We start from the raw sequence: 22,517 nt of genomic DNA on the forward strand, positions 1-22,517 counted from the left end.
ACCATTCCAAATATTATGGGAAGATGAAACAGGATAAAGGTCTATGACATTGTACAATTTGACCTTTTATGGTTTGGTTTTTTAGCATTCTTGTTTCCTTTACACGGCTTAAGATCAACTTCCCTACTAGCCCTTTCTAATAAAATCCTGTTATTCTCTTTAAAAGAAAAAAAATCTCTGGCCAAATTATTTAAGCAACAAGAACTTCGTCTATTTAGATACAATCATATCATATATCATATATCATACAATTAAAAATTTGAATCACATCTACTCTCACCCATTAATAATCTAAAAGCAAGTTAACTATTATTGGCTCAATTAAGCTTCATGCTAAGTGGGTTTTTCTGTGAATTGACTTACCAGTCACGTTAGAACTGAGCTGATGATGAATTCACAATCTTCTAAAAGCCTGATTGATCTGAAAAATAATATCATAACTTTTAAATTTTATGAAAGTGCAAAGTTAATTGGGCGAGTGTCAAAGTTTGATCTCATTAAGAAATGGATTTCTAGAAGACACGCCACATCACATTTGTATCGTATTAAACAATTAGGTCCGAAAGAATAATGGTTCAATTTAAATACTCTCAAGTGTCCCCGAACAATAGCAAAACGTTGATCCTAATCTATGTTGAAAAGACACCCAAAAAAGAACAAATTACACATCTACAAAAGAAGAAAATGTTAAACACAAGAAATCACATATGATCCAATTTTTCGCCCTTTAGTTTTTTAAAATTTCGTTTAAGTGCGCACACATGCTTAGCTGTTAAACAAAGTGTTTTAGCAGTACAAGTATATATATTGTGGTCTTTACTTTATTAAGATGATTATCCATCCTTACCACACACGGATATTACTAGTACATATATACATTTTTATATGTTATTATTAAATTTAAAAGAATGGGAACATTATTATTAGGTTTGGTGGTGTTCAGATTTTTTTTTCCCTTAAGTAAACGTCACAAGTAAGGTTTATAACTAGTGATCGAACAGGTGAAATAAGTATGTCACGACAGCTTTCAATATCTGGGTTAAGTTATGAGTTTCTAGCACTTCTTCAGCAATGGACTTATGTTCATTTGGAGGCCCGTAATATCCTTTTGACTTTTGAGCTTAAAATACAAAAAAAAAAATAAAATTATGAATGTCAAATAAAGAAAAAGCCTTGTTTTCAATAGATAAAGAACAGTTTAAAGAGAAATATAAACAACTTTAAATATGATCAAATATCAAACTAAATATCAGTCTTAATTATATAGCCAGTTCAAAGGACTAAACTGTATAGGAATATTTTAAAATTCTACAAAGAAACTAAATACTCTAATAAGGTTAAAAAAACACTTTTATTCTAAACATTCATTGAATTATATGATTTTGTCCTGATATTTATATTAATTTTAATTAAAACACTCATTTTTGTCGGGATTAACATTTGCAAATTATAATCTGATCACCCTAGCATGCTATGAAAAAAAATGGTATCAATATGCAGCAAACATTGACTGATAGGATCAAGTTGAGTCATAGCTGCAGGTATAAATATGCAGCAAACATTGAACACAAATCAGTACCATAGAATTTGGAAGACAAAGTTTACCCAAGAGCCAACTTAGGCACCTTTTTGTATGTATTAGGAAGTTATGGCAGGAAACATGGGGTGGGGTGTGATAGAAGAGGAGGGATGGAGGAAGGGACCTTGGACTTCTGAGGAGGACAGATTGCTCATTCTGTATGTCAAGTTCCATGGTGAGGGCAGATGGAACTCTGCTGCTAGGCTTGCAGGTCCCTACCAAACTTTATACACTATATATGTCTTGCTCCTTAATTCCTAACATAGTTTACACCTAAGTCTAATATCAATTGACTTTGACAATACAAGTGACACAACAATTAAATTGCTTCCAACTTCAACTCAGTAAATTGACTACCCTTTACCATAAGTTTTTCTTTTGGCCTTTTGGGATCATGTTATTTATTATTCTTAACTCTTGACTCTTGAGTATCATTCTTCATAATTGTTTTTATCATCTTTTTTTTTTGTCCAAATGATTGATCATTTATTATTCTCTTAACAGGACTAAAAAGAAATGGGAAGAGCTGCAGATTGAGATGGGTGAATTACCTGAGGCCAGACCTCGAGAAGGGTCAAATAACACCACAAGAAGAAAGCATAATTCTAGAGCTGCATGCTAGGTGGGGAAATAGGTAAAAAAAAAATGAATTCCAAATCTCTTTGAACTTGCATGTTTTTATAATAAATTTGCGAAGCTAAATCAAAATTAATCACTTCAGGTGGTCAACAATTGCAAGAAGCTTGCCAGGAAGAACTGACAATGAGATAAAGAATTATTGGAGGACTCACTTCAAGAAAAAGATAAGGGCTCACTTCAGCTAAAGATATGAAGAAGACTCCAGAATACAAGTGGACTATGATGTAGTTATTTCTGGTAATAAGTAGACAACTATCATTGCCTTGTGTACCCCTATAAACTGTCTACATTATATAGAATCATGATATAGAGTTTGGGACATCTAATCTCCCCTGCCAATTAATCCAATCCTATGATTAGGAAACATGACAAAATTAATTAAAATCTATTCATCTAACCTACTCTAAATTGAGATGCAAAATTGTACTATAAAGGGCTAAATTTCAGGTATCTTCACAATTCATCCATAAAAATTGAGTATTTCAGTCCACTTGAACAAAATTTCAGAACATTCATCGATCCATAAAAGATCTGATTAAAGGTCTATGCCAGCACAGAACAAACAGAAGAGGTTGTGGAACTCTGAAATTCTGGAAATGAATTGCTTAGAAAGAATCAGTTATGAAAGGAAATAAGGAATGTAAATATTGTAGAGGGTGCTATAGTGGAATGCGTTAAATTTATTCTTATTTTTTTTCCTGTTTTTTCCCATTTCATAATAGCAAGTTAATTTATTAACAGCAACAGTGAAGCCTAATCCAAAAAATCTACATGAAGGCAAACCATACAGAATTTACAGACACAACAAAGAACATATATTAAAGGCATATGATTCAAATGAAAAGGAAAATATGACCCTATATCATGAATCGCTGAAGAGAAACATCTCAAAATAAGGGGAAAATACAAGACAAGACTGGCCACATTTGTACTCATTCCCTTGATAAGAAGTATATATGAATCAGTTTCATAACTTATAATGCTTTCCCATAGATAATATATGTATGTATTGTCAGCATCCCGGCCCAAAAATATGATATGGATTAGTTCTATCAGTGTACGAAAACACAAATTCGCAGACAACAATGAGATAATATGCCAAGGAGAGAAATTTGTTTTACTTAAAACAATCGAGAATGTATCATTAAATTAATTAATAAATTTTAACATTAGCTCTCCAAAGATATTAAGACAAATATATCATCATCTACCTAAAATATAATAACCATTCAATAGCTTTCTGAAATATCATCCAACAACAGCATCAAGTCATTCACAAAATATGCCAATATTGATGCTGACATGGTATTCACTTGGATTTTATATGGAGTACACATATGAACTAAAGAAACTAAAAACAATGCCTACTGTTAACTCTGTAGAAACACTAAGTGATTGAAACTAGGGAGAGCCATAACAAGGAAGGAGCATGAAATCTTTCCAATTACTGTAGCATACAAAATAACAACTACAAAAAGCCTTTTCCCAGTGGCATAGGTGTTCGGATCAGCTTCATGGACTAGACAATGTTATTGAGTTCTGTCAAACGCATCTCTAACAAGGGACTATATATGATTTGAAAATAAGTGTGCAGTGAGGTAATAGCTCCTAGATATAGCTCACAAATCTAGGTAGAAAGAAAAGGGCTTAAAATTAACCCTTGGTGTTGGTATACTCCTATGGATATAAGGAAATCCTCTATGACCTTAGCATGTGCAATCAGGATTCATTAAATTCCTCTATGGTAGAAGTTGTACATTAGCTGAGGTTGCTAATGAGCAAAAATCATTTTGTAAAACCATATTCTCTACACTAATCACCATTAACTAGGCTGCTTGAAATCTATATGAAATGCTCCATCTGACCTTGCCTAGAGTCATGCAATGCATTAAAATATCTGAAATCCATGCCTTTATTCTCATATTTTCTATTTATTTGTTTGTAGTTCTATTAATTGTACCATCCTGCTTTATTTTTCCTATACTTGATCTTCTCACTTGCAAACAACTAAACTAACTTAACTTGAACTAAAGGCAAGCTATCCATACAAAAAGAAAATATCAACTCTTAGTGTAACTTTTCTAATGTTCTGAAACATTAGCGCCAAGATGATTTCAGGTAAGCAGATTCTGCTGTCCATCGAAAAAAGGAGGCTGGAATCAATGGGTTGTTTGCAAGATTCCTCCTAAAATAAACCAAGGCAGAGTTTATCCTTCTTCAATGTTCTGTTATGGGTCATGAAACATTGTCTTTAATTTATCCATGGTATATTAATTTTTTATGATAGCATTAAGCATGGTAGGAGACAAAACAGTTGAACCATAAAGGAAATGGTACAATAATGTTATCATTTCAGGTTATTCTTAATGAAAGCATGCCAAATCTTCGAGTGACTGGTACAATGCACAATGCATCTGAATGATATGGTGGTTTAAACACAAAATAACAAAATTTATCCAGATTACAAAAGCATTAAATTGTTCATGTAAAACAGAACTGGTTGCAGAACATACACATATATTCCAATCTTACAACATTTATTTAATATACAAACTTCATTTGCTCTGCTAAAATTAGCAAATATGTTTTGGGAATTACCTTAGTATGAGCTGGTCCCATTCCTTAAACCCAGCATTGATCAAATTATCAACAGTGACACTCCTGCGCCTTTCACTCCGTCCTGTCAGTAGAATAACCTTGAATCCCAGATTCAAAACATCTTCATAGAGCTTTAAACTGGGTTCAATGGCTGGAGTTACACCCTTCTCCACCCAATTGTTAAACTTCTCGCGGTCAAAGACCTCAAGCCTACAAGCAAATGCAAACAAAGGTTCATGTTAGGAAGAAAGAAAAATAAGTCAAGTTAGCATGATAGATACAGAAGAATACTATCTAGAGTCATTCATTCCTAGAGGAATATTCACAGGAAGGAATAAGAAAACATCAAAACCTGATTAACCCCTCCAAATGTTCACACTACAGAACTTTTGTCCTAAAAGCTATTTTGGTGTAAAAGTAAACTCCAATTCAAGCTCCAACATTATCCAAACAAAACTAGGGGCAATTAAGCATGAATTTGGGGTTATTTAACTCTTTTTTTTTTTTTTTAAACCAAAGAGTACAAAACAGAGTTCTTAAATCCCACAAAAGCATAAAATTCCCAACTCCAAATAGGATTACAGTATCTTCAATCTCTCTTGATTGTTAAACAATAATTTATAACACTTCTTATGTCCTTTCCGAATTACCCTATTTTTCAACTTTCAGATGAAAGCAAACTAAATTTCAGCCAAAAAACTATCTTTACAACACCATTACAACACCATTAAAAGAAATTACATGGAACCCGTGACCTTTCTTCAACAGTACACGAACCAATTAACCTAAAACAAGGTTAAAATAAGCTTAACCTAACAAAGTTAGTAACTGACTAACCAATCTCTGTCTTCACGAAGCTTCGAGCGGAGAAGTTGGAGCGATGAAGTCGAAGAGCTGAAGGAGCTTCAATGGAAGAAGGGGTAGAAGCTTCAATGGAAGAACAGGTGAAGGAGCTTCAATGGAAGAAGGAGCAAGCAGAAACCGAAAATCAGTAGGGTTCATGCAAGCAGAAAGCGAAAATCAATAGGGTTCAAACACAAAGGTCTAGGATTCAAAGCAGAAAACGAAGGAGCAAGCACAAAGGTCTAGGGTTCAAAGCAGCGCAATCTCGAAAGCTAGCAGAAACGTGCACACCCGTGAGGTCTAGGAGCAATTTCCCTTATTTGTTTTTACAACTACGACGGTTTTTTTCTAAAAACTGGCTTAAATTTTATAAAACATACATTCTAAAAACCGGTTTTCAATAACCGCCTTAGAAAGTGCGTCGTAAAATGAAATTTGTTACACAATAATTACAAAAATGCCACCGCACCACTTTCTAAAGCGGTTCCTCAAATAACCGTCGTAAATCGCGTGTCTTAAAAAGCCATTTTTCTAGTAGTGACGCTTGATCACAGACACCTCATTACCACGCCATAACCTTCAATGATGTGTTAGTGATTGGGCATGATGATGTGGAATTATGTCTGTACTACTAGAAAATAGGATTTTAACATCGGTTACTAAGGACTTTCAACACCGGTTATCAACCGATGTTGAAAGTAATATTGTTAACATCGATTTTCTAAAACCAATGTTAACATAAAATTACAACATCGGTTATTTAAATAACCAATGTTATATATAATAAGAATTATAAAATAAAAAAGTCATATATCTTCATATCAACATCGGTTTTACCCAAACCGATGTTGTGACAAAATCGGCTTTTACCAAAACCAATGTTAATATATGAAGACAACATCGGTTTTTAGTAAAAATTGATGTTGATATGTATATATGAACATCGGTTTTCACTAAAAACCGATGTTGTTTTCTGATAACAGACATTGATTTTTGGTAAGAACCGATGTTCTTTTATTACTAGCAACATCAATTTTATAGAAATCGATGTTGTTAATGAAGCTTAACATATATTTTTAAAAAAACTGATGTTAATATATACATACAACATTGGTTTTTATTAAAAAACGATGTTATTTTTTAAGATTTTTTTAATATGTTGTCTATTTTTTAATAACCCCAGATTAACCTGCAAATTTAAAAGCAGAACCACAACATATAATTTTCATTTTGTTTCCAAACAACTTTTTACCAGAAATTCCATCCAAATTTTATTATTTACTATCAATTAAAAGAATATTTAATGTTAAGAAGACATGAATTGTAAAAAATGTAAAGTAACTAAACTACAATTCCAAAATTGCTTAAACACTAATTGTTTCATTTTTAACTTTCAAATAATAGGTTGCCTACTGGATGTGAAGCACCTTCAATCTCTCTGGTTCCAATGGTCTAACATCATTGAAATACTGCATGATATAATAAAACATAACTCAATAATATATAATACTAATCATAACAAAATGAAATACATTTGAATTAAACAATTACCGTTTTCCAATTATTCTTGAAACTTCCTAAGATTATAGTTGACATCCAGTGCATGATGTAATACTCACACTCAGTGCTTCCTTTTTGTCTATTACACTAAATACATTATGAAGTTTAAATATTCAATGTTAAGTACAAATTAGTCTATACAGTATTAAAATATGACTAGAAGCATTGTTTAAATGACTTACTTTAACAACAATCCACCTAACAGTAGCCTTGGATTTACTTTGTGGAGTATCGTCAAGTCCTTTCAAAGCAATGTTCAATACAAACATGGATGCGTATTGTACAATTAAAATATTGATGTTCCTGACTAATGCTAATGCAAATGTATTGAAAAATAGAACTAACCTGTTAATAATTCCCTTGAGGTAGTTGTCTAGCCTATTATGCAACGAACAAAACCAGATGACAACATTTTCCTTAGGCAAAATGATGACCATTTGCTAATGTGCATTGCAGTGGAGAACAATATAAGTTATTATACTATTAAACATTATTTAAATTCATTTGTTTAGTTTAAGTTACCCATATTCAAGTAGGCTCCTAGGTACACATCCTTCTTTGAATTTTGTGTCTAGTTCTTAATGTAACTTTCTGACTCAAATTGTGATTGCCCAAATCTCTGTATGGACTGTGGCTCGAGGAATCCATAAACATCAAAATTCCCCGCTCACATACTTGTCTCAGTCATATGCCTATTGTTGTTAAAATAAATTACATTATGTATGAATTTAAAACAATAAGTTAGGTAATACAAAATAATGTATAGTGACTTACAAAATCCACAACTGTATAACAGAGATGCTGAGACCATTGACCGTTGTGTGCTATTTCAGACAGATCTTCATGTTTTATGTACAAGGGGAAGTCGTCATTAAACAACCCAAACACGGTAGCATCCCACATAACCAGCAATAGCTTTAGAAAAGGTTATAGGATGGTCAATGTCATCAGATATAGGGGATCATTGACATCATGATCCGACCTATCTGTAGGTTTGTTCGATCCCACAGCTCCCTGTTTATCCAACACAATTAATTAAGATAATTTAATGACAATGAACACTTTAATTGAAGTAAAAATATTTAATCACAGTGAAATACCTATTCTGATAAACGCTTCACAAGATGTGTCGGCCATGCAACGAAGGTGTTAAGTGTCTGCCCTACTAACTGAACCTCTTCAGTGGGTATAGGAATGGGAGCATCTACATCTCTAACTTCCTCAACACCAACCTTGATTTGATCATGGCACAAAGGGATGTTGTGAATGGTTGTGGACCCCTCATAAAGTCTTCATAGGGCAACCAGGTGGGGAGGATTTTCTTTGACGTACAACCCGCATTTCTTTGAGTCACCCGTGTCTTGGTCATTCCCTGAGGGATCAACACAACTCTCCTTTGTGTTGACATGAGAAGCTGAAGGACCAATCTTGGGCTAAGGCGGTAGTGTGAGTCCCTGTGATTGCATCTGCGATTGAAACTGGGACTGCATCTGGATGAAGGACAACATTAGTTGTCAAGTCACTTTTTTTGTGATCGACTCCTCCAGTTGGTCCCTGATTTTTTGCATTAGCTGCTCCTGGTCTTCGGGAGCCATGGACGAAGAAGTGTGGGAGGTCCTTGGAGCCGGTCCAAAGTATTGTTTGACCATGACACCGGCTCTAGTAGCATGCACACGACAAGGGTGTTCTGGTCGCCCAATGGTAGCAGCCAGTACATCCTAACGTCCATAGGCGACAAAGGAACCCTGTGAGGCCTGCTCCTCCAACGGATCCTGTAACAAACACATTTATTGGTTTACTCAATCACACAATAAACATAAATAATTACAATTAATAATTAAAAGTGACTTCCAATTGTCAACAATTTCCTTTGCTGCCTCAGACGTCATTTAACCAGTTTTCTTTGTGTGTGCCATCTTCCACTTCACGTGTCGTTTGATGGGAGATGGAGGATCAATCAGTGTCAGTGCTTTTGGATTGAGAAGCTTCCTCCAATTGTTTCTTTTTCTTCTCATCCATCAACTTCTTTTCAAGAAATTCATAACCCCCATGAGATAACACGTGAGTGAGGGGCAGCGTTTTGTTTTTGAATGACCTGTGCCTTTTTTTTTGCACATCCTTTAAAAATTGAACATTATCCAAAGTTATTATTACTGACAATAATAAGTAAGTTTAATGTTTAAAACAATGAAAATGACAAAGTTACCTTCCACAAAGGGTCTCTGCAACTGTGACAAAATTGGGTCCATTTTTCCTTGCTAATGTCGTACTTTTCGCAAACAGTGTCATCGACATCGTCCTTGTCGACTGCAAATGCCCATTTCGAAGTCAAATCAGACTTAAACTGTCTTCACCGCTCCCTTACAGTCTGAAGTATTTTCTTTTTTGTCCACAGATCAAATGCTTCAGGGATATCAAATTCAGCCTGACAAACGAAAATTACATTTTATTGTTACTAAAATACAATTTTATTTTTATCAACAACATACAACATTTAAGTTAAACACCTGAATATTCTTCCATATCAAATCCTTTTGGGTGGCAGAGACTTGTTTCCAATTCTCGTATGTCACATCTACCTTATCGCGAGTGACAATCCCCAAATATGTTCTTAACTTCTTTCTGTAGGGACTGTCGGCTTTCCCCGTTGCAGGATCCACATGGGCCAGGGGTCTTTCTGTCCCAACTAGTCTAGTCGCCAATGATCTTAGGCGTGTGGCTTTTCTTGTTCGCTTCAAGGTAGAAGGGAAATGTGATGTTGCATCAGGAGGAGGAGGAGGAGGAGGATGAGAGTTGGGTGGTGTAGTCATTTGCTTGTAAAGAAAAAAAAATTATTTTTCAACATAATCACAAAACTCAATAACTTATGTAATTGAATGGATTGAAAGAAGTACATAATAAAAAAATTACATTAAACGATGTTAATTAATTCTCCTTCATCATGATCATTACGATTAACATGAACGTCGTCAGCTTCTTCTCCGACGACGTTAAGAGACATTTGTGTGGACAAAGTACTAACATAAGTATCAATGTATGAATCATCATCTTCAACATTAACACCAATTGTTTTCCCGTGTAGAACCACTGACCACCTTTCATCACAAGGGTCTTGAACATAAAATACCTATTTAACTTGTTCTGCCATGATGAATGGGTCATTCTAGTAAGCGAGTTTCTTAAGATCTACCAATGTAAATCCCACATCATCACTCGGGGGCCCTTCTTTGAGTTTTCATCACTACTACACTTGTCATCATCCTTCACTTTGTATTGTGATACCTAACACCTAGGGCATTTGTGTATTTCTTGAAACTCGTGTCTGTACAGTATGCACTCATTAGGGCAAGCATGAATCTTCTAATACTCCATACCCATCAGACAGTATATTCTTGGCCTGATAGTAACTTTTTGGCAACGTGTTTTCCTCTGGAAGCATATCTTGCACTACTTGAAGCAGTGAACTAAAGCTATTGTCACTCCGCCCATATCTAGCCTTTACATTAACCAGACTTAACACCGCTGACAACAATGTCAAGGAATTCTTGCACCTCGGATACATAGGCTTCTTTGAATCAGTTTCTAATGTATCATATATAGGGGCATGTGCTTGTAGAAAATACTCTTGTCCAAGATCATGAATCATATCCTCTAAGTGATCTCCCATTTGTACACCAAATGGTTTAGATTAGGACCCATTCTGCATGTCTGTCAATTCACCATGTCATATCATGTTGTATAACTCTTCTTAATATCCCATCACACAATAGATGCTCCCATATGTCGTCGAGTATTTGTTGTCTCCCGTTCAAACAATTTATGCACGGACAAAAAATTTCCCGTTTTCATCCAATCGACTTCTTTCCGAAGCAAATTGCAGGAACTGTTCCATGCCTTCCTCATACACATAGCTCATGCGACTTTCATTCATCCAACTTCCATCCATCTAAATAATAACTCTGTGATACTCCAAAAAGTTATTCAATGCATGAAAATCTCACTTTTTCATTTAAGGTCTGGCCCTATCCCATTCAAGAAGACATTTTTTTATGGTAGATTCATATGTCAAGGTTAAGCTTATTTTGTTAAATTTGATGAAATTTCAGCAACATTTTGCATTGATATCTAAGTACACGACATGAAAGCGGTGACATTAATTCCCCAACAATCAAGTATGCACTCAGAGAACAACTAGAAATGCATTGTTTCAATATTTCATCAAATTTAACAAAATAATCTTAACCTTAACGCATGAATCTACCATGAAAATATGACTCTTCCCAAACTGTCCAAACGGACAATTTAAGATTCAATACAATGATTAATGCAAACTGTCTGTAAGAATCATTGTATTCAATCTCAAACGAGAATCTAAGGTTGACTCATAATGAACAAAAGTTGTATACAAAGCTGTCGCAACCTACCCTTCGACAGGAGGGCGAGACGAAAAGAAAAAGGGGCGTCTTCCAAAAAGGAGAACACACGGGAGTCGCCACCAACGTTTATTCAAGGAAAACATTAGAAAAACCAAAAGGAGGTCTGCCAATTTTGAAAATAAGGGTTCGGGAGTTGTTTTCATGTAGGGAAGATATTAGCATCCCACGTGTCCGTCACAAGGGATGACAACTTTTAATCAAGTGTGCAACGTGACTTCAAAAAATTATTTAGTTTTCCCTTTTTTATATCTTTTTATTTTTGGGGTCGACAAGGGAATGCCCTTGCTCCTACGTATCCTCAAGTGCGATAAGGAATTCAGACCTACATAGTTCTTTAAAAGTGAGAATGTTTGTGGGTCAAATTGTATTTTATGTTTTTGAAAGATTCATTTTTAATTAATAAGAACAAAATGGATCGTTAAGGCGTTGGACCTTGAACAATCTCAAGTGACTTTGATGGAGAGAAATTCAGTTATGCGTTGGTTTTATTTCTGGTTTTATTAACTTTCAATGTCTTTAAAAGATAACTTTACGGGGCTTATATCGGTTAAGATTAAACTTTATAAAAAAAATGAGATTTACCGATGATAGATGGAGGAAATGAATATGCACAAAACAACAAGGGGGACCCCTAAGGGTGCATAGATCACATTCAAATCTTAAAAACAAAACTAACCGACAGTCACACGAAGAACATCGATCAAGGAACGATGTAGGGATTGATCACAGGAAATTTTGGATTTGGTGGCTTTGGTTGCTTTGGTTTTCTTTTTGTTTGTTGTGCATAGGAGAGCAGGCATAAAGATTTGGCTAGTAGCTTTAAATGGGCGATTACTTCCTATCCTTTCATGCTTTTGACCAAGTTGTCGTTATTTTTCTTCCATTTCGCTCTTTACAACAACTCCACACATGGTTCAGATGTTTGTCTATTCCAAAGAACTTGTTCTTCCTTTCTATTTTGCTTTTTGCTCTTTTCCATCTTTGATTGATCTTCTTTTCCTTTCTTGTTTTCTTCCCTTTTTTTTTTGTTTGATGAATATTTAACTCCCTTTAAAAATCCTTGACTAGCCAAAAGATGATAGAAATCTCCCTTGAAAAACACCCATGCTCTCCTATCCTAGGGTAAGGCAGGAAACTTTCATCCTAGGTCAGGGTTATGGTAAAAATCAAATGTATGGCTCAAAAGGCTTGCAAATGGCAGAAAATAATGTACATTGAGATAGCTGTTTGGAAAATGGCTTAGTAAGAAAGAATGCCCATATCACTTCCATGAATTATATGTTATGACAATTAGAAATTCATGCAAAACCAATCGTAGAACATATCCATGCGGACACTTAATATAGAATTTTGTGGTTATGCAGTCACTAAAGCTTAGGGTCCATTTTCACATTCAGATCTTTCAACAATTGTTCTTTTATCAAGTCCATGCAAAACATCTGAGCCCACTTTGGTATTCGGGAAAGTCCTTCATTATTTTTATCCTCAAGATACACACATTTTTTTTTCAAAAACCTTTTTTGTTGTGTTTTGATCCGAATTTTTTTTGAAGAATACTGGTTAGTTTTAAAAAAAACATGTTAGTTTTAGAAAAAAGGTTGAAACCTAGACAAAGTTGTAATCTGAGACTACACTATCAAAAATCAAAGAGCGCGCGAAAATAGAAACGAAACCATGCGTAAGTTTTTTTTTTTAATAGTTTTTTTTTCAAACAATCATCACAATGCAATAACATAACAAAGTACTAAAAGCGATAAATAAGATAAAGACAAGTTCAAAAATTTAGAAGGTCCTGGTTGGGAGGCTCAGTCTCCTCAAAGGAAAAAATCCATCACATTTTCCATATCTCCATCCTTCTTAACTCTGTCTTCATCTCCTTAGGTCTGTGGGATCTGCCCCCTGAAAATTAGGTCTGTCCCTAGGCAATGTGACAATGGCTCTAAACTGCTTGGGAGTAGACCATGGGTAAGGGTTGGGGTCCTGGTGCTGCTGGTGCAGTGTATATTGATAGAAGCTATCGTTCAACTGCACCTGGCTCCTATGGTTTGTTGTCTGTTGGTCAACCAAATGCTGCATGTATGCGTGCATCTGGAGCTCCATCCTCTGCATGTGAGCTGAGATGGACTCTAGGGACGGTGGCTGATGTGGAGGCAATGGTGGTGCGTCTGCTGTCGGTTGTTGTTACTGGTCTTGCCCCGGCTGTTGTGCCTGCCTCGGCATGCGGTACTTCTTAATGAAGGACCTGTTAATGGGGAGCAGGATGAGCTTTGTGGGCGTGACTGGTACCCCGTAGAACTGGCAGAGGCCTGTGATCAATGCTGGAAATCCCAGTGCCCTATTGGACTTCTTTGGGTCCACTAGGTGTCTCGAAGGTGCAATACCTACAAACTGGTAGATGGCATCCGAGATAAGCTATGCTACATGAACACTGATCTGGGTCAGGATAGCGTAGACCAACTGGCATTTAGGAAGCGGGAGATTAGAATTATGGTCACTGGGAAGGATGTTGCTGAGCAGAAGCGTCATACAGATCTGAGTGAAAGTGGTCATGCTAGTGCGCATGATCCGTACCCGCCTCCCTGCTATGCTCTGTGCACAATCATGTCCCGGGGAGCACAGTAGCTGGCTTATGGCCTCTTCATCAAAACCTGAGGCTTGGCTTATTCTTTCAACGTATTCACAATGTTGTCCTTCTTCTAAGATCAATGGATGCCCTAGGAATTAGTTGATAGCATGTTCATCATATGGGATCCATTGGCCCCGCACCCAGGAACGCTTATCCATAACTCTTTCTTCAGTGGGTCAGGCGTTTGCATAGAACTCCATGACTATCTCAGGGTCATACTTAGCCATGGGCTCCGTCAGCTGGGTCCAATGCCTTTTGGCAACCTTTGCCTGGAATTTTGCATACTCTCCCTCTATTAGTTGGACCCGTCTTTCTTTGAGGAAAGACTAATCCTTAATCATCACAAAACGGCGCTGATGCTCCTCGCTTCAGAAACAGTGCCTGTCAAACTCAATTTTCGCTTGCGAGGCTGCACTAGATCCCTCCCCTGTGGTGGCCTTCCTAGCCCTTTTAGCAGAAAACTTCTTTGGAGCCATTGCCTACAAAGACATATCCAACTAAAATTTAGCATAAAAATTATTTTGCATGAAGTACATAACCATGTTATTTTAGTTATCCCAAGTATAGCAACCAAGAAGTCAATCAATTTTGTGTGGTTTTTATTAATTGTATGTGTTATGATACAACTAATAAAAATCACAACTCAGTGTGTATTATTTTGAAAGAAAGAATTTGACATTCTACAGCAATTCATGTGCAATGTACCCACCCTAATGCAGCAAGTTTAGCCAAACAATTAGACCAATTCAATCCAAACAACTTTAAGCATTCATTAATGACTCATGTATTTGCATCTAAAGAAATGTCTGAAATTTCAAGCTTAGTTTATACCCTTGGCATTTAATTCAACAACCTAAGTTGATCATACACCTAAAATAATGGTTGGAATATGTAAAGATCATTACCCATTCAAGCTTCAAAATAACACATAGAATAGCCATTGTGACATTTCATCAAACAGTTGGTGTGCACATGTTAAAACATGTATAAATGAGGGATAGAGAGCAACATGACATGCAAATTTGTAAAAGAACCAAAGATAGGCCTAGAGCCATCCAGCACAGCCACCAATCAAAGCATTTGATTATGGTTTTACATACAACTCACCTCACAAACATTGCAAAGAAAGCAACAAATAAAGCACTAAACATCACAATGCAAAGGTAAATATAGATGGAGAGGGCACTTACTTGAATGGGGTGAAAGGAATGCGAAAAAAATGAGACAAATGTGCACAAAGGAAGCTTGATGTTGCTGCCAATGGAATTCTCGTGAGCTTAGGTAATGGCTTTTGTGATTTTGAAGAGAATGGGGTGAAATCATATTTCACCCCGCCTTTTATTTTTTATTTTTTTTCTGCAGCGCACACTCACCCAGGTGAGCTGGCCACTCGCCCAGGCGAGTTAACATATATTTTTTTTATTTTTTTAAAAATATTTATTATTATTATTATTATTATTATTATTATTATTATTATTATTATTATTATTATTATTATTATTATTATTATTATTATTATTTTGTTACTATATATATTTTCCTCTAAACTTTATAATCAAGTATAAAATTCTAGGCAAATTCATCAGATAATTCAAGAAAAATAAACAACCCTAACTTGCAACAAAAAACGTAAAACATAAAATTAAAGAGCAAGGTTAGAGATACTAGGTTGCCTCCTAGGAGTGCTTCTTTAACGTCTTTAGCTGGACGCGTGGTCTGTGGTCGACATCTCATCCTCCCTAAATCTTTTCCTTGATTGTGAGCAAATCCGATTATGGACTTAGCACCTATTGGCACCTGCTCTAATGCCTTGACAAAGAAAATGTTAACATGCAAATGTAAAAAAAATGCTACGAGATGCTTGTATCGGCTTTCCATTTGCCCTTAGGCTTACCCAAGTTGGTGTGGTGTTGACCATCACCCAAAATGACTCTTCATTCATTTTTCCGTTTGCAAGATACTTTGATGATAAGATGCAGATGAATGCATGTTTATGATTGAAAGTTAAACGTAGTAATTAAATAGGTGTTGTGAATTCCTCTTTTCGTTGTCGTGTTCAATTTTACTTAACGCTTACGGCACCCCTGCTAAACGTGTCGAATGGCTTCGGAATACCAGTCATGTGAGTGAGCAAAAAAATGAGAGTGTACATTCATGCCCGACGACAATAAAAGAGTGCAAAGGACACACCACAAAAGGGAGACATACAAATCATTAATCCATATTTATTAATGTTGTGATTTTTGTTTTACAAAACACTTAAGACGTGGAGATCCTAATGATTCCATGAGGAGGTCCAAATATTGAGCCTTTTAATTGCCACAAGTATTACGCGTAATATCACTTGACGATGTCGAAATTCACAGGCGAAGACAGCTCTTCATCATCCATGTTCATGAACAACAACACTCCTCCTAAGAAAGCCTTCTTCACCACAAACGATCCTTCATAATTTGGGGCCTATTTACCTCGGTGATCCTTTTGAACCTGCGATACTTTCTTCAGAACAAGGTTCCCCTCGCTGAACTTACATGGGCGCACTTTTTTGTCAAAAGCATTTTTCACTCTGCTCTGACATAGTCGCCCATGGCAGCCAATCTCTTACCCTCAATAAGATTTAATTGGTCAAAGCGTGCTTGGGCCCACTCTGCTTCTTCCAATCTCGATTCTGCTAGGATTCTTAAAGAAGGAATCTCCACCTCAAACGGGAGCACAACTTCCATCTCGTACACCAAAGAGAATGGGGTTGCCCCAATAGATGTGCGTATAAAAGTATGATACCCATGCAGTGCGAAGGGGAGCATCTTGTGCCAATCCTTGTATGATACAGTCATCTTCTGAACGATCTTCTTGATGTTCTTATTGGCAGCCTCAACTGCTCCATTCATCTTGGGCCTATAAGGCATGGAATTATGGTGTTGGATTTTGAAGTCCTCACACATTTCCTTCATCATCTTGTTGTCTAAATTGGTGGCATTATCGGTGATGATCTTTCTAGGTAACCCACATCTGCAAATTATCTCTTTCTTAATGAATTTAATCACCACATTCCTAGTTACACTAGCATATGAAGCTGCTTCCACCCATTTGGTGAAGTAATCAATGGCGACTAAAATTAAGCGATGCCCATTTGAAGCCTTGGGTTCGATGGCCCCGATCACGTCTATGCCCCACAATGAGAATGGCCATGGTGCTGTCAACACGTTCAATGGTATAGGTGGAGCATTAACATTATCAGTGAAGGTCAAGCATTTATGGCATTTCCTCACATGAACGCAACAATCATTCTCTATAGTGAGCCAGTAATACCTTGCCCTCAAAATCTTTCGGGCCATGGCATGTCCATTGGCATGTGTACCAAAGGATCCCTCATGCACCTCTACTAGCATTTTTTCGGCCTCTTTTGCATCCACACATCAAAGCAACACCATGTCATGGTTTCTTTTGTACAAGATATTCCCACTCAGGAGGAAATTGGCTGCCAACCTCCGTAATGTCCTCTTGTCATTATCAGAGGCCTCAGGTAGGTATTCCTTATTCTTTATGTATCGTTTGATATCGAAGTACCAAGGTTTACCATCCTCCTTATCTTCTATCAAACAAAAATGTGTAGGATCAACACGACATCTGAATTCAATGTATGGAAAATCTCCGTGAGGGCTCACTTTGAACATGGATGATAAAGTGGCAAGGGCGTCGACCATCTGGTTTTCCTCTCTAGGAATGTGATGAAATGATATGTCAACAAAGAGTTCCATCAATTTCCTGATGTAAGCCTGGTAAGGTACTAACTTGTGGTCTTTGGTCTCCCATTCACCTTTCAAATGATGAGTCAGCAATGCTGAGTCCCCGTATACTTTGAGCAACTTAACCCTAAAGTCGATCGCCGCTCGGATCCCTAGGGCACATGCCTCGTAGTCTGCTATATTGTTTGTGCAGTCGAAACACAACCTAGCCGTGAAAGGTATATATTGCTTGTCCGGCAAAACCAACACTGCCCCAATCCCATGACCTAGCGCATTAGACGCACCATCAAACCACAAAACCCACTTATCCCTATCCTCATCTTTAACCTCCTCTTCAAACAAGGCCATAATATCCTCATTAGGGAATTCTGAATGCATAGGCTGATAATCATTTAAAGGTTGTTGAGCTAGATAATCTACCAAGGTGCTCCCTTTTATTGTCTTCTGAGTGACGTAGACGATATCAAATTCTGACAACAGAACAAGCCACCGAGCTATCCTCCCAGTGAGAGCGGGCTTTTCGAAGATGTACTTGACAGGATCCATTTTGGATACCAACCAAGTAGTGTTACTCAACATATACTGCCTCAAATGGTGAGCTACCCACGCCAAGGCACAACATGTCCTCTCTAGCAATAAGTAGTTCATCTCGCATGCTGTGAACTTCTTGCTCAAGTAGTAGATATCTCGTTCCTTTTTTCTGGATTCATCATGTTATATCTAATACTGTCATGTATAGGATAAGAGGTCTTCTGGGCACCGGTGGCACGAGCATAGGGGGATTCATCAAACACCGTTTAATCCTTTTAAATGCCACTTGACAATCATCATCCCATTGGACATACTGCTTTTTACGCAATAATATGAAAAGAGGCTCGCAAGTGGCGGTTAACTATGATATGAATCTCGCTATGTAGTTCAAACTTCCCAAGAAACCCCAGACCTGCTTCTCAGTATGTGGCTCGAGCATCTCAAGGATTTCTTTTACCTTGTCTAGATGCACCTCTATTCCTTTCTGGCTAACGACAAAGCCAAGCAATTTTCCGGATTTTACCCCGAGCGTACACTTTGCGGGATTCAACCTTAACCTGTATTTACGCAGTCGCCCAAACAACTTCCGCAAATTGACTAGGTGTTCCTCCTCTGTCCTTGATTTGGCAATCATGTCATCCACGTAGACCTTGATCTCTTTATGCATCATGTCATGGAATAATGCCACCATAGCCTACTGATATGTTGCCCCAGTGTTCTTCAGCCCAAATGACATCACCTTGTAGCAAAAGGTTCCCCATAGAGTGATGAAGGTTGTCTTTTCCATATCCTCCAATGCCATATTTATCTGATTGCAACCCAAAAACCCATCTATGAAAGAGAATAGGGAAAAACTGGTTGTGTTATCTACGAGAACATCAATGTGCGGCAAAGGAAAGTTATCCTTTGGACTGGCTCAATTTAGATCTCAATAGTCCACACACATTCGCGCCTTCCCATCCTTTCTCGGGACTGGCACGATATTGGCGACCCATTTTGGGTGCCGAGCAATGGCTAAGAAACCAGCGTTGAACTGCTTCTTCACCTCCTCCTTTATCTTTAGGGACATCTCGGGTTTCATTCTCCTTAATTTTTGCTTTACCGGGGAGCACTCGGGATTCAGAGGTAGCTTGTGTTGCACAATTTTCCAAGCTCAAACCAGGCATATCCTGGTAAGACCAAGCGAAGATGTCTTGGTAGTCTCGCAACAAAGTTACTAACTCATCTCGGACATTCGCGAAGATACAAGTGTTGACCTTGACCTCTTTTTTCTCTCTGCCAATGCCTAAATTCACAACCACTGTCTCCTCTCGGTGTGGCTTCACCTCCCTTTCTTCTTGCTCCACCATTCTCCTCAAATCCGGGGGAAGTCCCCAATCCTCATTTTCTTCCTCCTCGGCTTGGTTTACTAGTCGCTCAAAGTCAACATCCGGGTCCTCGGTATCACTACTTTCATAGGACTTATTGTTGGATCTGCATCAAATCATTTAATCACAACAAAAATAAATATGTAGAAAAAATGAAATGGATGAAAGTGCGAGAGGAAACATATCAATAAAAGGGTTGTATATTTATAGTTGTTGGAACATCAAAGAAAGAGGTATGCCTAACAAAAGAAGCAGACCCTAAAGCCTAGGCCTAGCAATAGGGTTCAAACTACTGGATTACATTGGATTTGACATAGAAATCTGGGGTCGCTCCATGATCCTCCAATTCTTCAATTCAAAGCCCGGGGAGCATGGCTGCACCCATTTTGACTGGTCTTGATGGGTTTCTTCATCTAGCACAGCAACTTGATCCTCATGCATCCACCCCACGCTGACAAAGTTCTTGCTAATGTGACAGATAGAGACCCTCTCCATTTGTGGTCCCCACCCTTGTAAATGGGCTAGGCTTCTTTCTTTCCTTTCTAAGTCGACCCTTCTCTTGTCGGCATATGTAGGCTCGTAAGCCAGACCAAACCTTCCACGATTTTCAATGAACTTTACCAAGTTTGTCGTGCCATCACCATTCCGGCCTAAACCCATTTCGGGCTCATACCCATCCCTTAACATAACTCGAGCCACCATCAAGGAGGCACCAGATAAACATGGTTGCACCGGAGAAGCCTCCACATAAGCATTGTTCACATTTCTAGTGCTTGAAAAGATTTTTCCAATGACTTTTCTGCAGCTTCCACATAGGGTGTAGAAGATGGACAACTCACTAGTGAATCTTCTTCTCCCGATACGATAACCAGCTGACCCTCCACCACAAACTTTAATTTCTGGTGCAACGTCAACGGGACCACCCCAACAGAATGGACCCAAGGCTGACCTAACAAGCAACTGTAGGCGGGGTTTATGTCCATCACTTGGAAAGCTATCTGGCACGTGTGTGGCCCAATTTGAATCGGGAGATCAATCTCTCCTTTCATGTCATGCCGGCTACCATCAAAAGCCCTTACCACCATAGAGCTTGGCCTCATATGCTACGTGTCAAATGGCAGCTTATCCAATGTAGTTTTGGGCATCACATTGAGGGAATAGCCATTGTCAATGAGTACTTTGGCCACTATGTGGTCCATGCATTTGACGGACACATGCAAAGCGTTGTTGTGTCCCCTACCCTCAACTGGCATATCCTCGTCGGCAAAAGTCAGGTAATTGTTTGCAGTGATGTTGTTGACTATTCCCCCAAAGCCCTCCACTGATATTTCTTGCGCTACATGGGTCTCATTCAAAATTTTGACCAACAGCACCCGATGAGGCTCAGAGTTCATCAACGACACTAATAGAGAGATCCTGGCAGGAGTTTTGTTCAATTGCTCAATTACTTTGAATTCACTCTGTTGAATGATTCTCGAAAATCCAGTCGCCTCCTCAGTTGATATCTCTCTTTTGCTAAAGTCGTCCCCTTCCTTTGCAATTTTTCCAATAAGGGCCTCATCATTGACGGTCGGGCCCGTCTTCTCCCTCTCACCTATATCCGCCTCTTCCTTTCCCTTGTCTTTCGACCTTGCCAGTAGTTCGGGAGGAGAAAAAATGCATCCACTACGAGTCATGCCACTCATACCGGAAATATTTTTGATCTTAGCAACAGGCATGCCATTCCCAACACGTATGTCGGACGCGTCCTGCCTTCCGTTGGGCCCCTGTACGCCATATTTCCATGGTACTGCCTTATCACTCTTACAAGGGAAGGGTCCTAGTGTCTTTGCTATATGAGCCTGGATACCTCGAGGTATATGAGTGGTAATGCCCCTGGTGAAATGGATCACCAAAGGTTTAGGCTTACTCATGTTTCTCTCACCCAATTGCAAGCATACCTTTCCTTCCTCCTTCTTTGCACTGCAGATTTCAATTTGACCCCTACTTATCAGTCCCTGCAGCAAATCCTCAGCTATTGGGCAAGTTTCCACATTGTGCAACACCTCTGGATGCATCAAGCACGAATCTCTTTTTTTACCGTCAAGGTCAATTACACCAGCCTCGCGCAATGCCTCCATTATGAACCGCTTGGAAGTTAACACATTCTATATATGCTTCAGCTCTCGAGACTTCCATTCTTCCACCGTGTTCACCACTGAGCTTCCATGATTGGCAAGTGGGTTAGTCCTTACATTTGGAGTATCCTCTTTAAATGTAAGCCATCCAATGTCAATCAAACTTTTTACCTTGTGCTTAAAGGCCACACATTGCTCGACTGAGTGCCCCGGGACGCCACCATGATAGGCGCATGTGGCATTAGGATTGTACCATCAAGGAAATGGAGGTTGATAGACCATTCCTGGGCTCACCACAACCATTTGGTTGCTGAGCAAGGATGGTAACAGGTCGGCATACGACATTGGTATTGGGGTGAACTCCGTGTGTTTTCTTTCTGGGATGTTCCTCCTTGGGGTTGGGATTTACACTTGGTCTGGGCTGTGTAGGGAATGAATTTTGTGGGTGATGTTGGGGAGGTCTTTGTGGTTGATT

General features: G+C 38.0%; 2 protein-coding genes across 2 annotated transcripts; one reads left to right on the forward strand and one right to left on the reverse strand.

Annotated features, from left to right (window-relative positions):
- The first annotated feature begins 1,622 nt into the window (after positions 1 to 1,622).
- Positions 1,623 to 2,403, forward strand: LOC100803277 (MYB-like transcription factor EOBI). The gene is made up of 3 exons (XM_014774674.3): positions 1,623 to 1,790; positions 2,084 to 2,213; positions 2,301 to 2,403. The coding sequence occupies exons 1-3, from the start codon at positions 1,649 to 1,651 to the stop codon at positions 2,401 to 2,403; spliced, it is 375 nt and encodes a 124-aa protein (XP_014630160.2). The 5' UTR covers positions 1,623 to 1,648.
- Positions 2,404 to 17,697: 15,294 nt separating this feature from the next.
- LOC102663645 (uncharacterized) lies at positions 17,698 to 18,573 on the reverse strand. Its single transcript, XM_006579165.1, has one exon. The coding sequence runs from the start codon at positions 18,571 to 18,573 to the stop codon at positions 17,698 to 17,700; it is 876 nt and encodes a 291-aa protein (XP_006579228.1).
- Positions 18,574 to 22,517: the final 3,944 nt, after the last annotated feature.

This window comes from Glycine max, chromosome 4 (genome assembly GCF_000004515.6).
Source record: "Glycine max cultivar Williams 82 chromosome 4, Glycine_max_v4.0, whole genome shotgun sequence".
NCBI lineage: Eukaryota > Viridiplantae > Streptophyta > Magnoliopsida > Fabales > Fabaceae > Glycine > Glycine max.

Coding starts and splice junctions, on each gene's coding strand:
- LOC100803277 (XM_014774674.3), top strand. CDS start 1,649: ATGGCAGGAAACATGGGGTGGGGTGTGATAGAAGAGGAGGGATGGAGG. Junction 1,791..2,083: donor CTCTGCTGCTAGGCTTGCAG/GTCCCTACCAAA, acceptor TTCTCTTAACAG/GACTAAAAAGAAATGGGAAG. Junction 2,214..2,300: donor CATGCTAGGTGGGGAAATAG/GTAAAAAAAAAA, acceptor TAATCACTTCAG/GTGGTCAACAATTGCAAGAA.
- LOC102663645 (XM_006579165.1), bottom strand. CDS start 18,573: ATGGATCCTGTCAAGTACATCTTCGAAAAGCCCGCTCTCACTGGGAGG.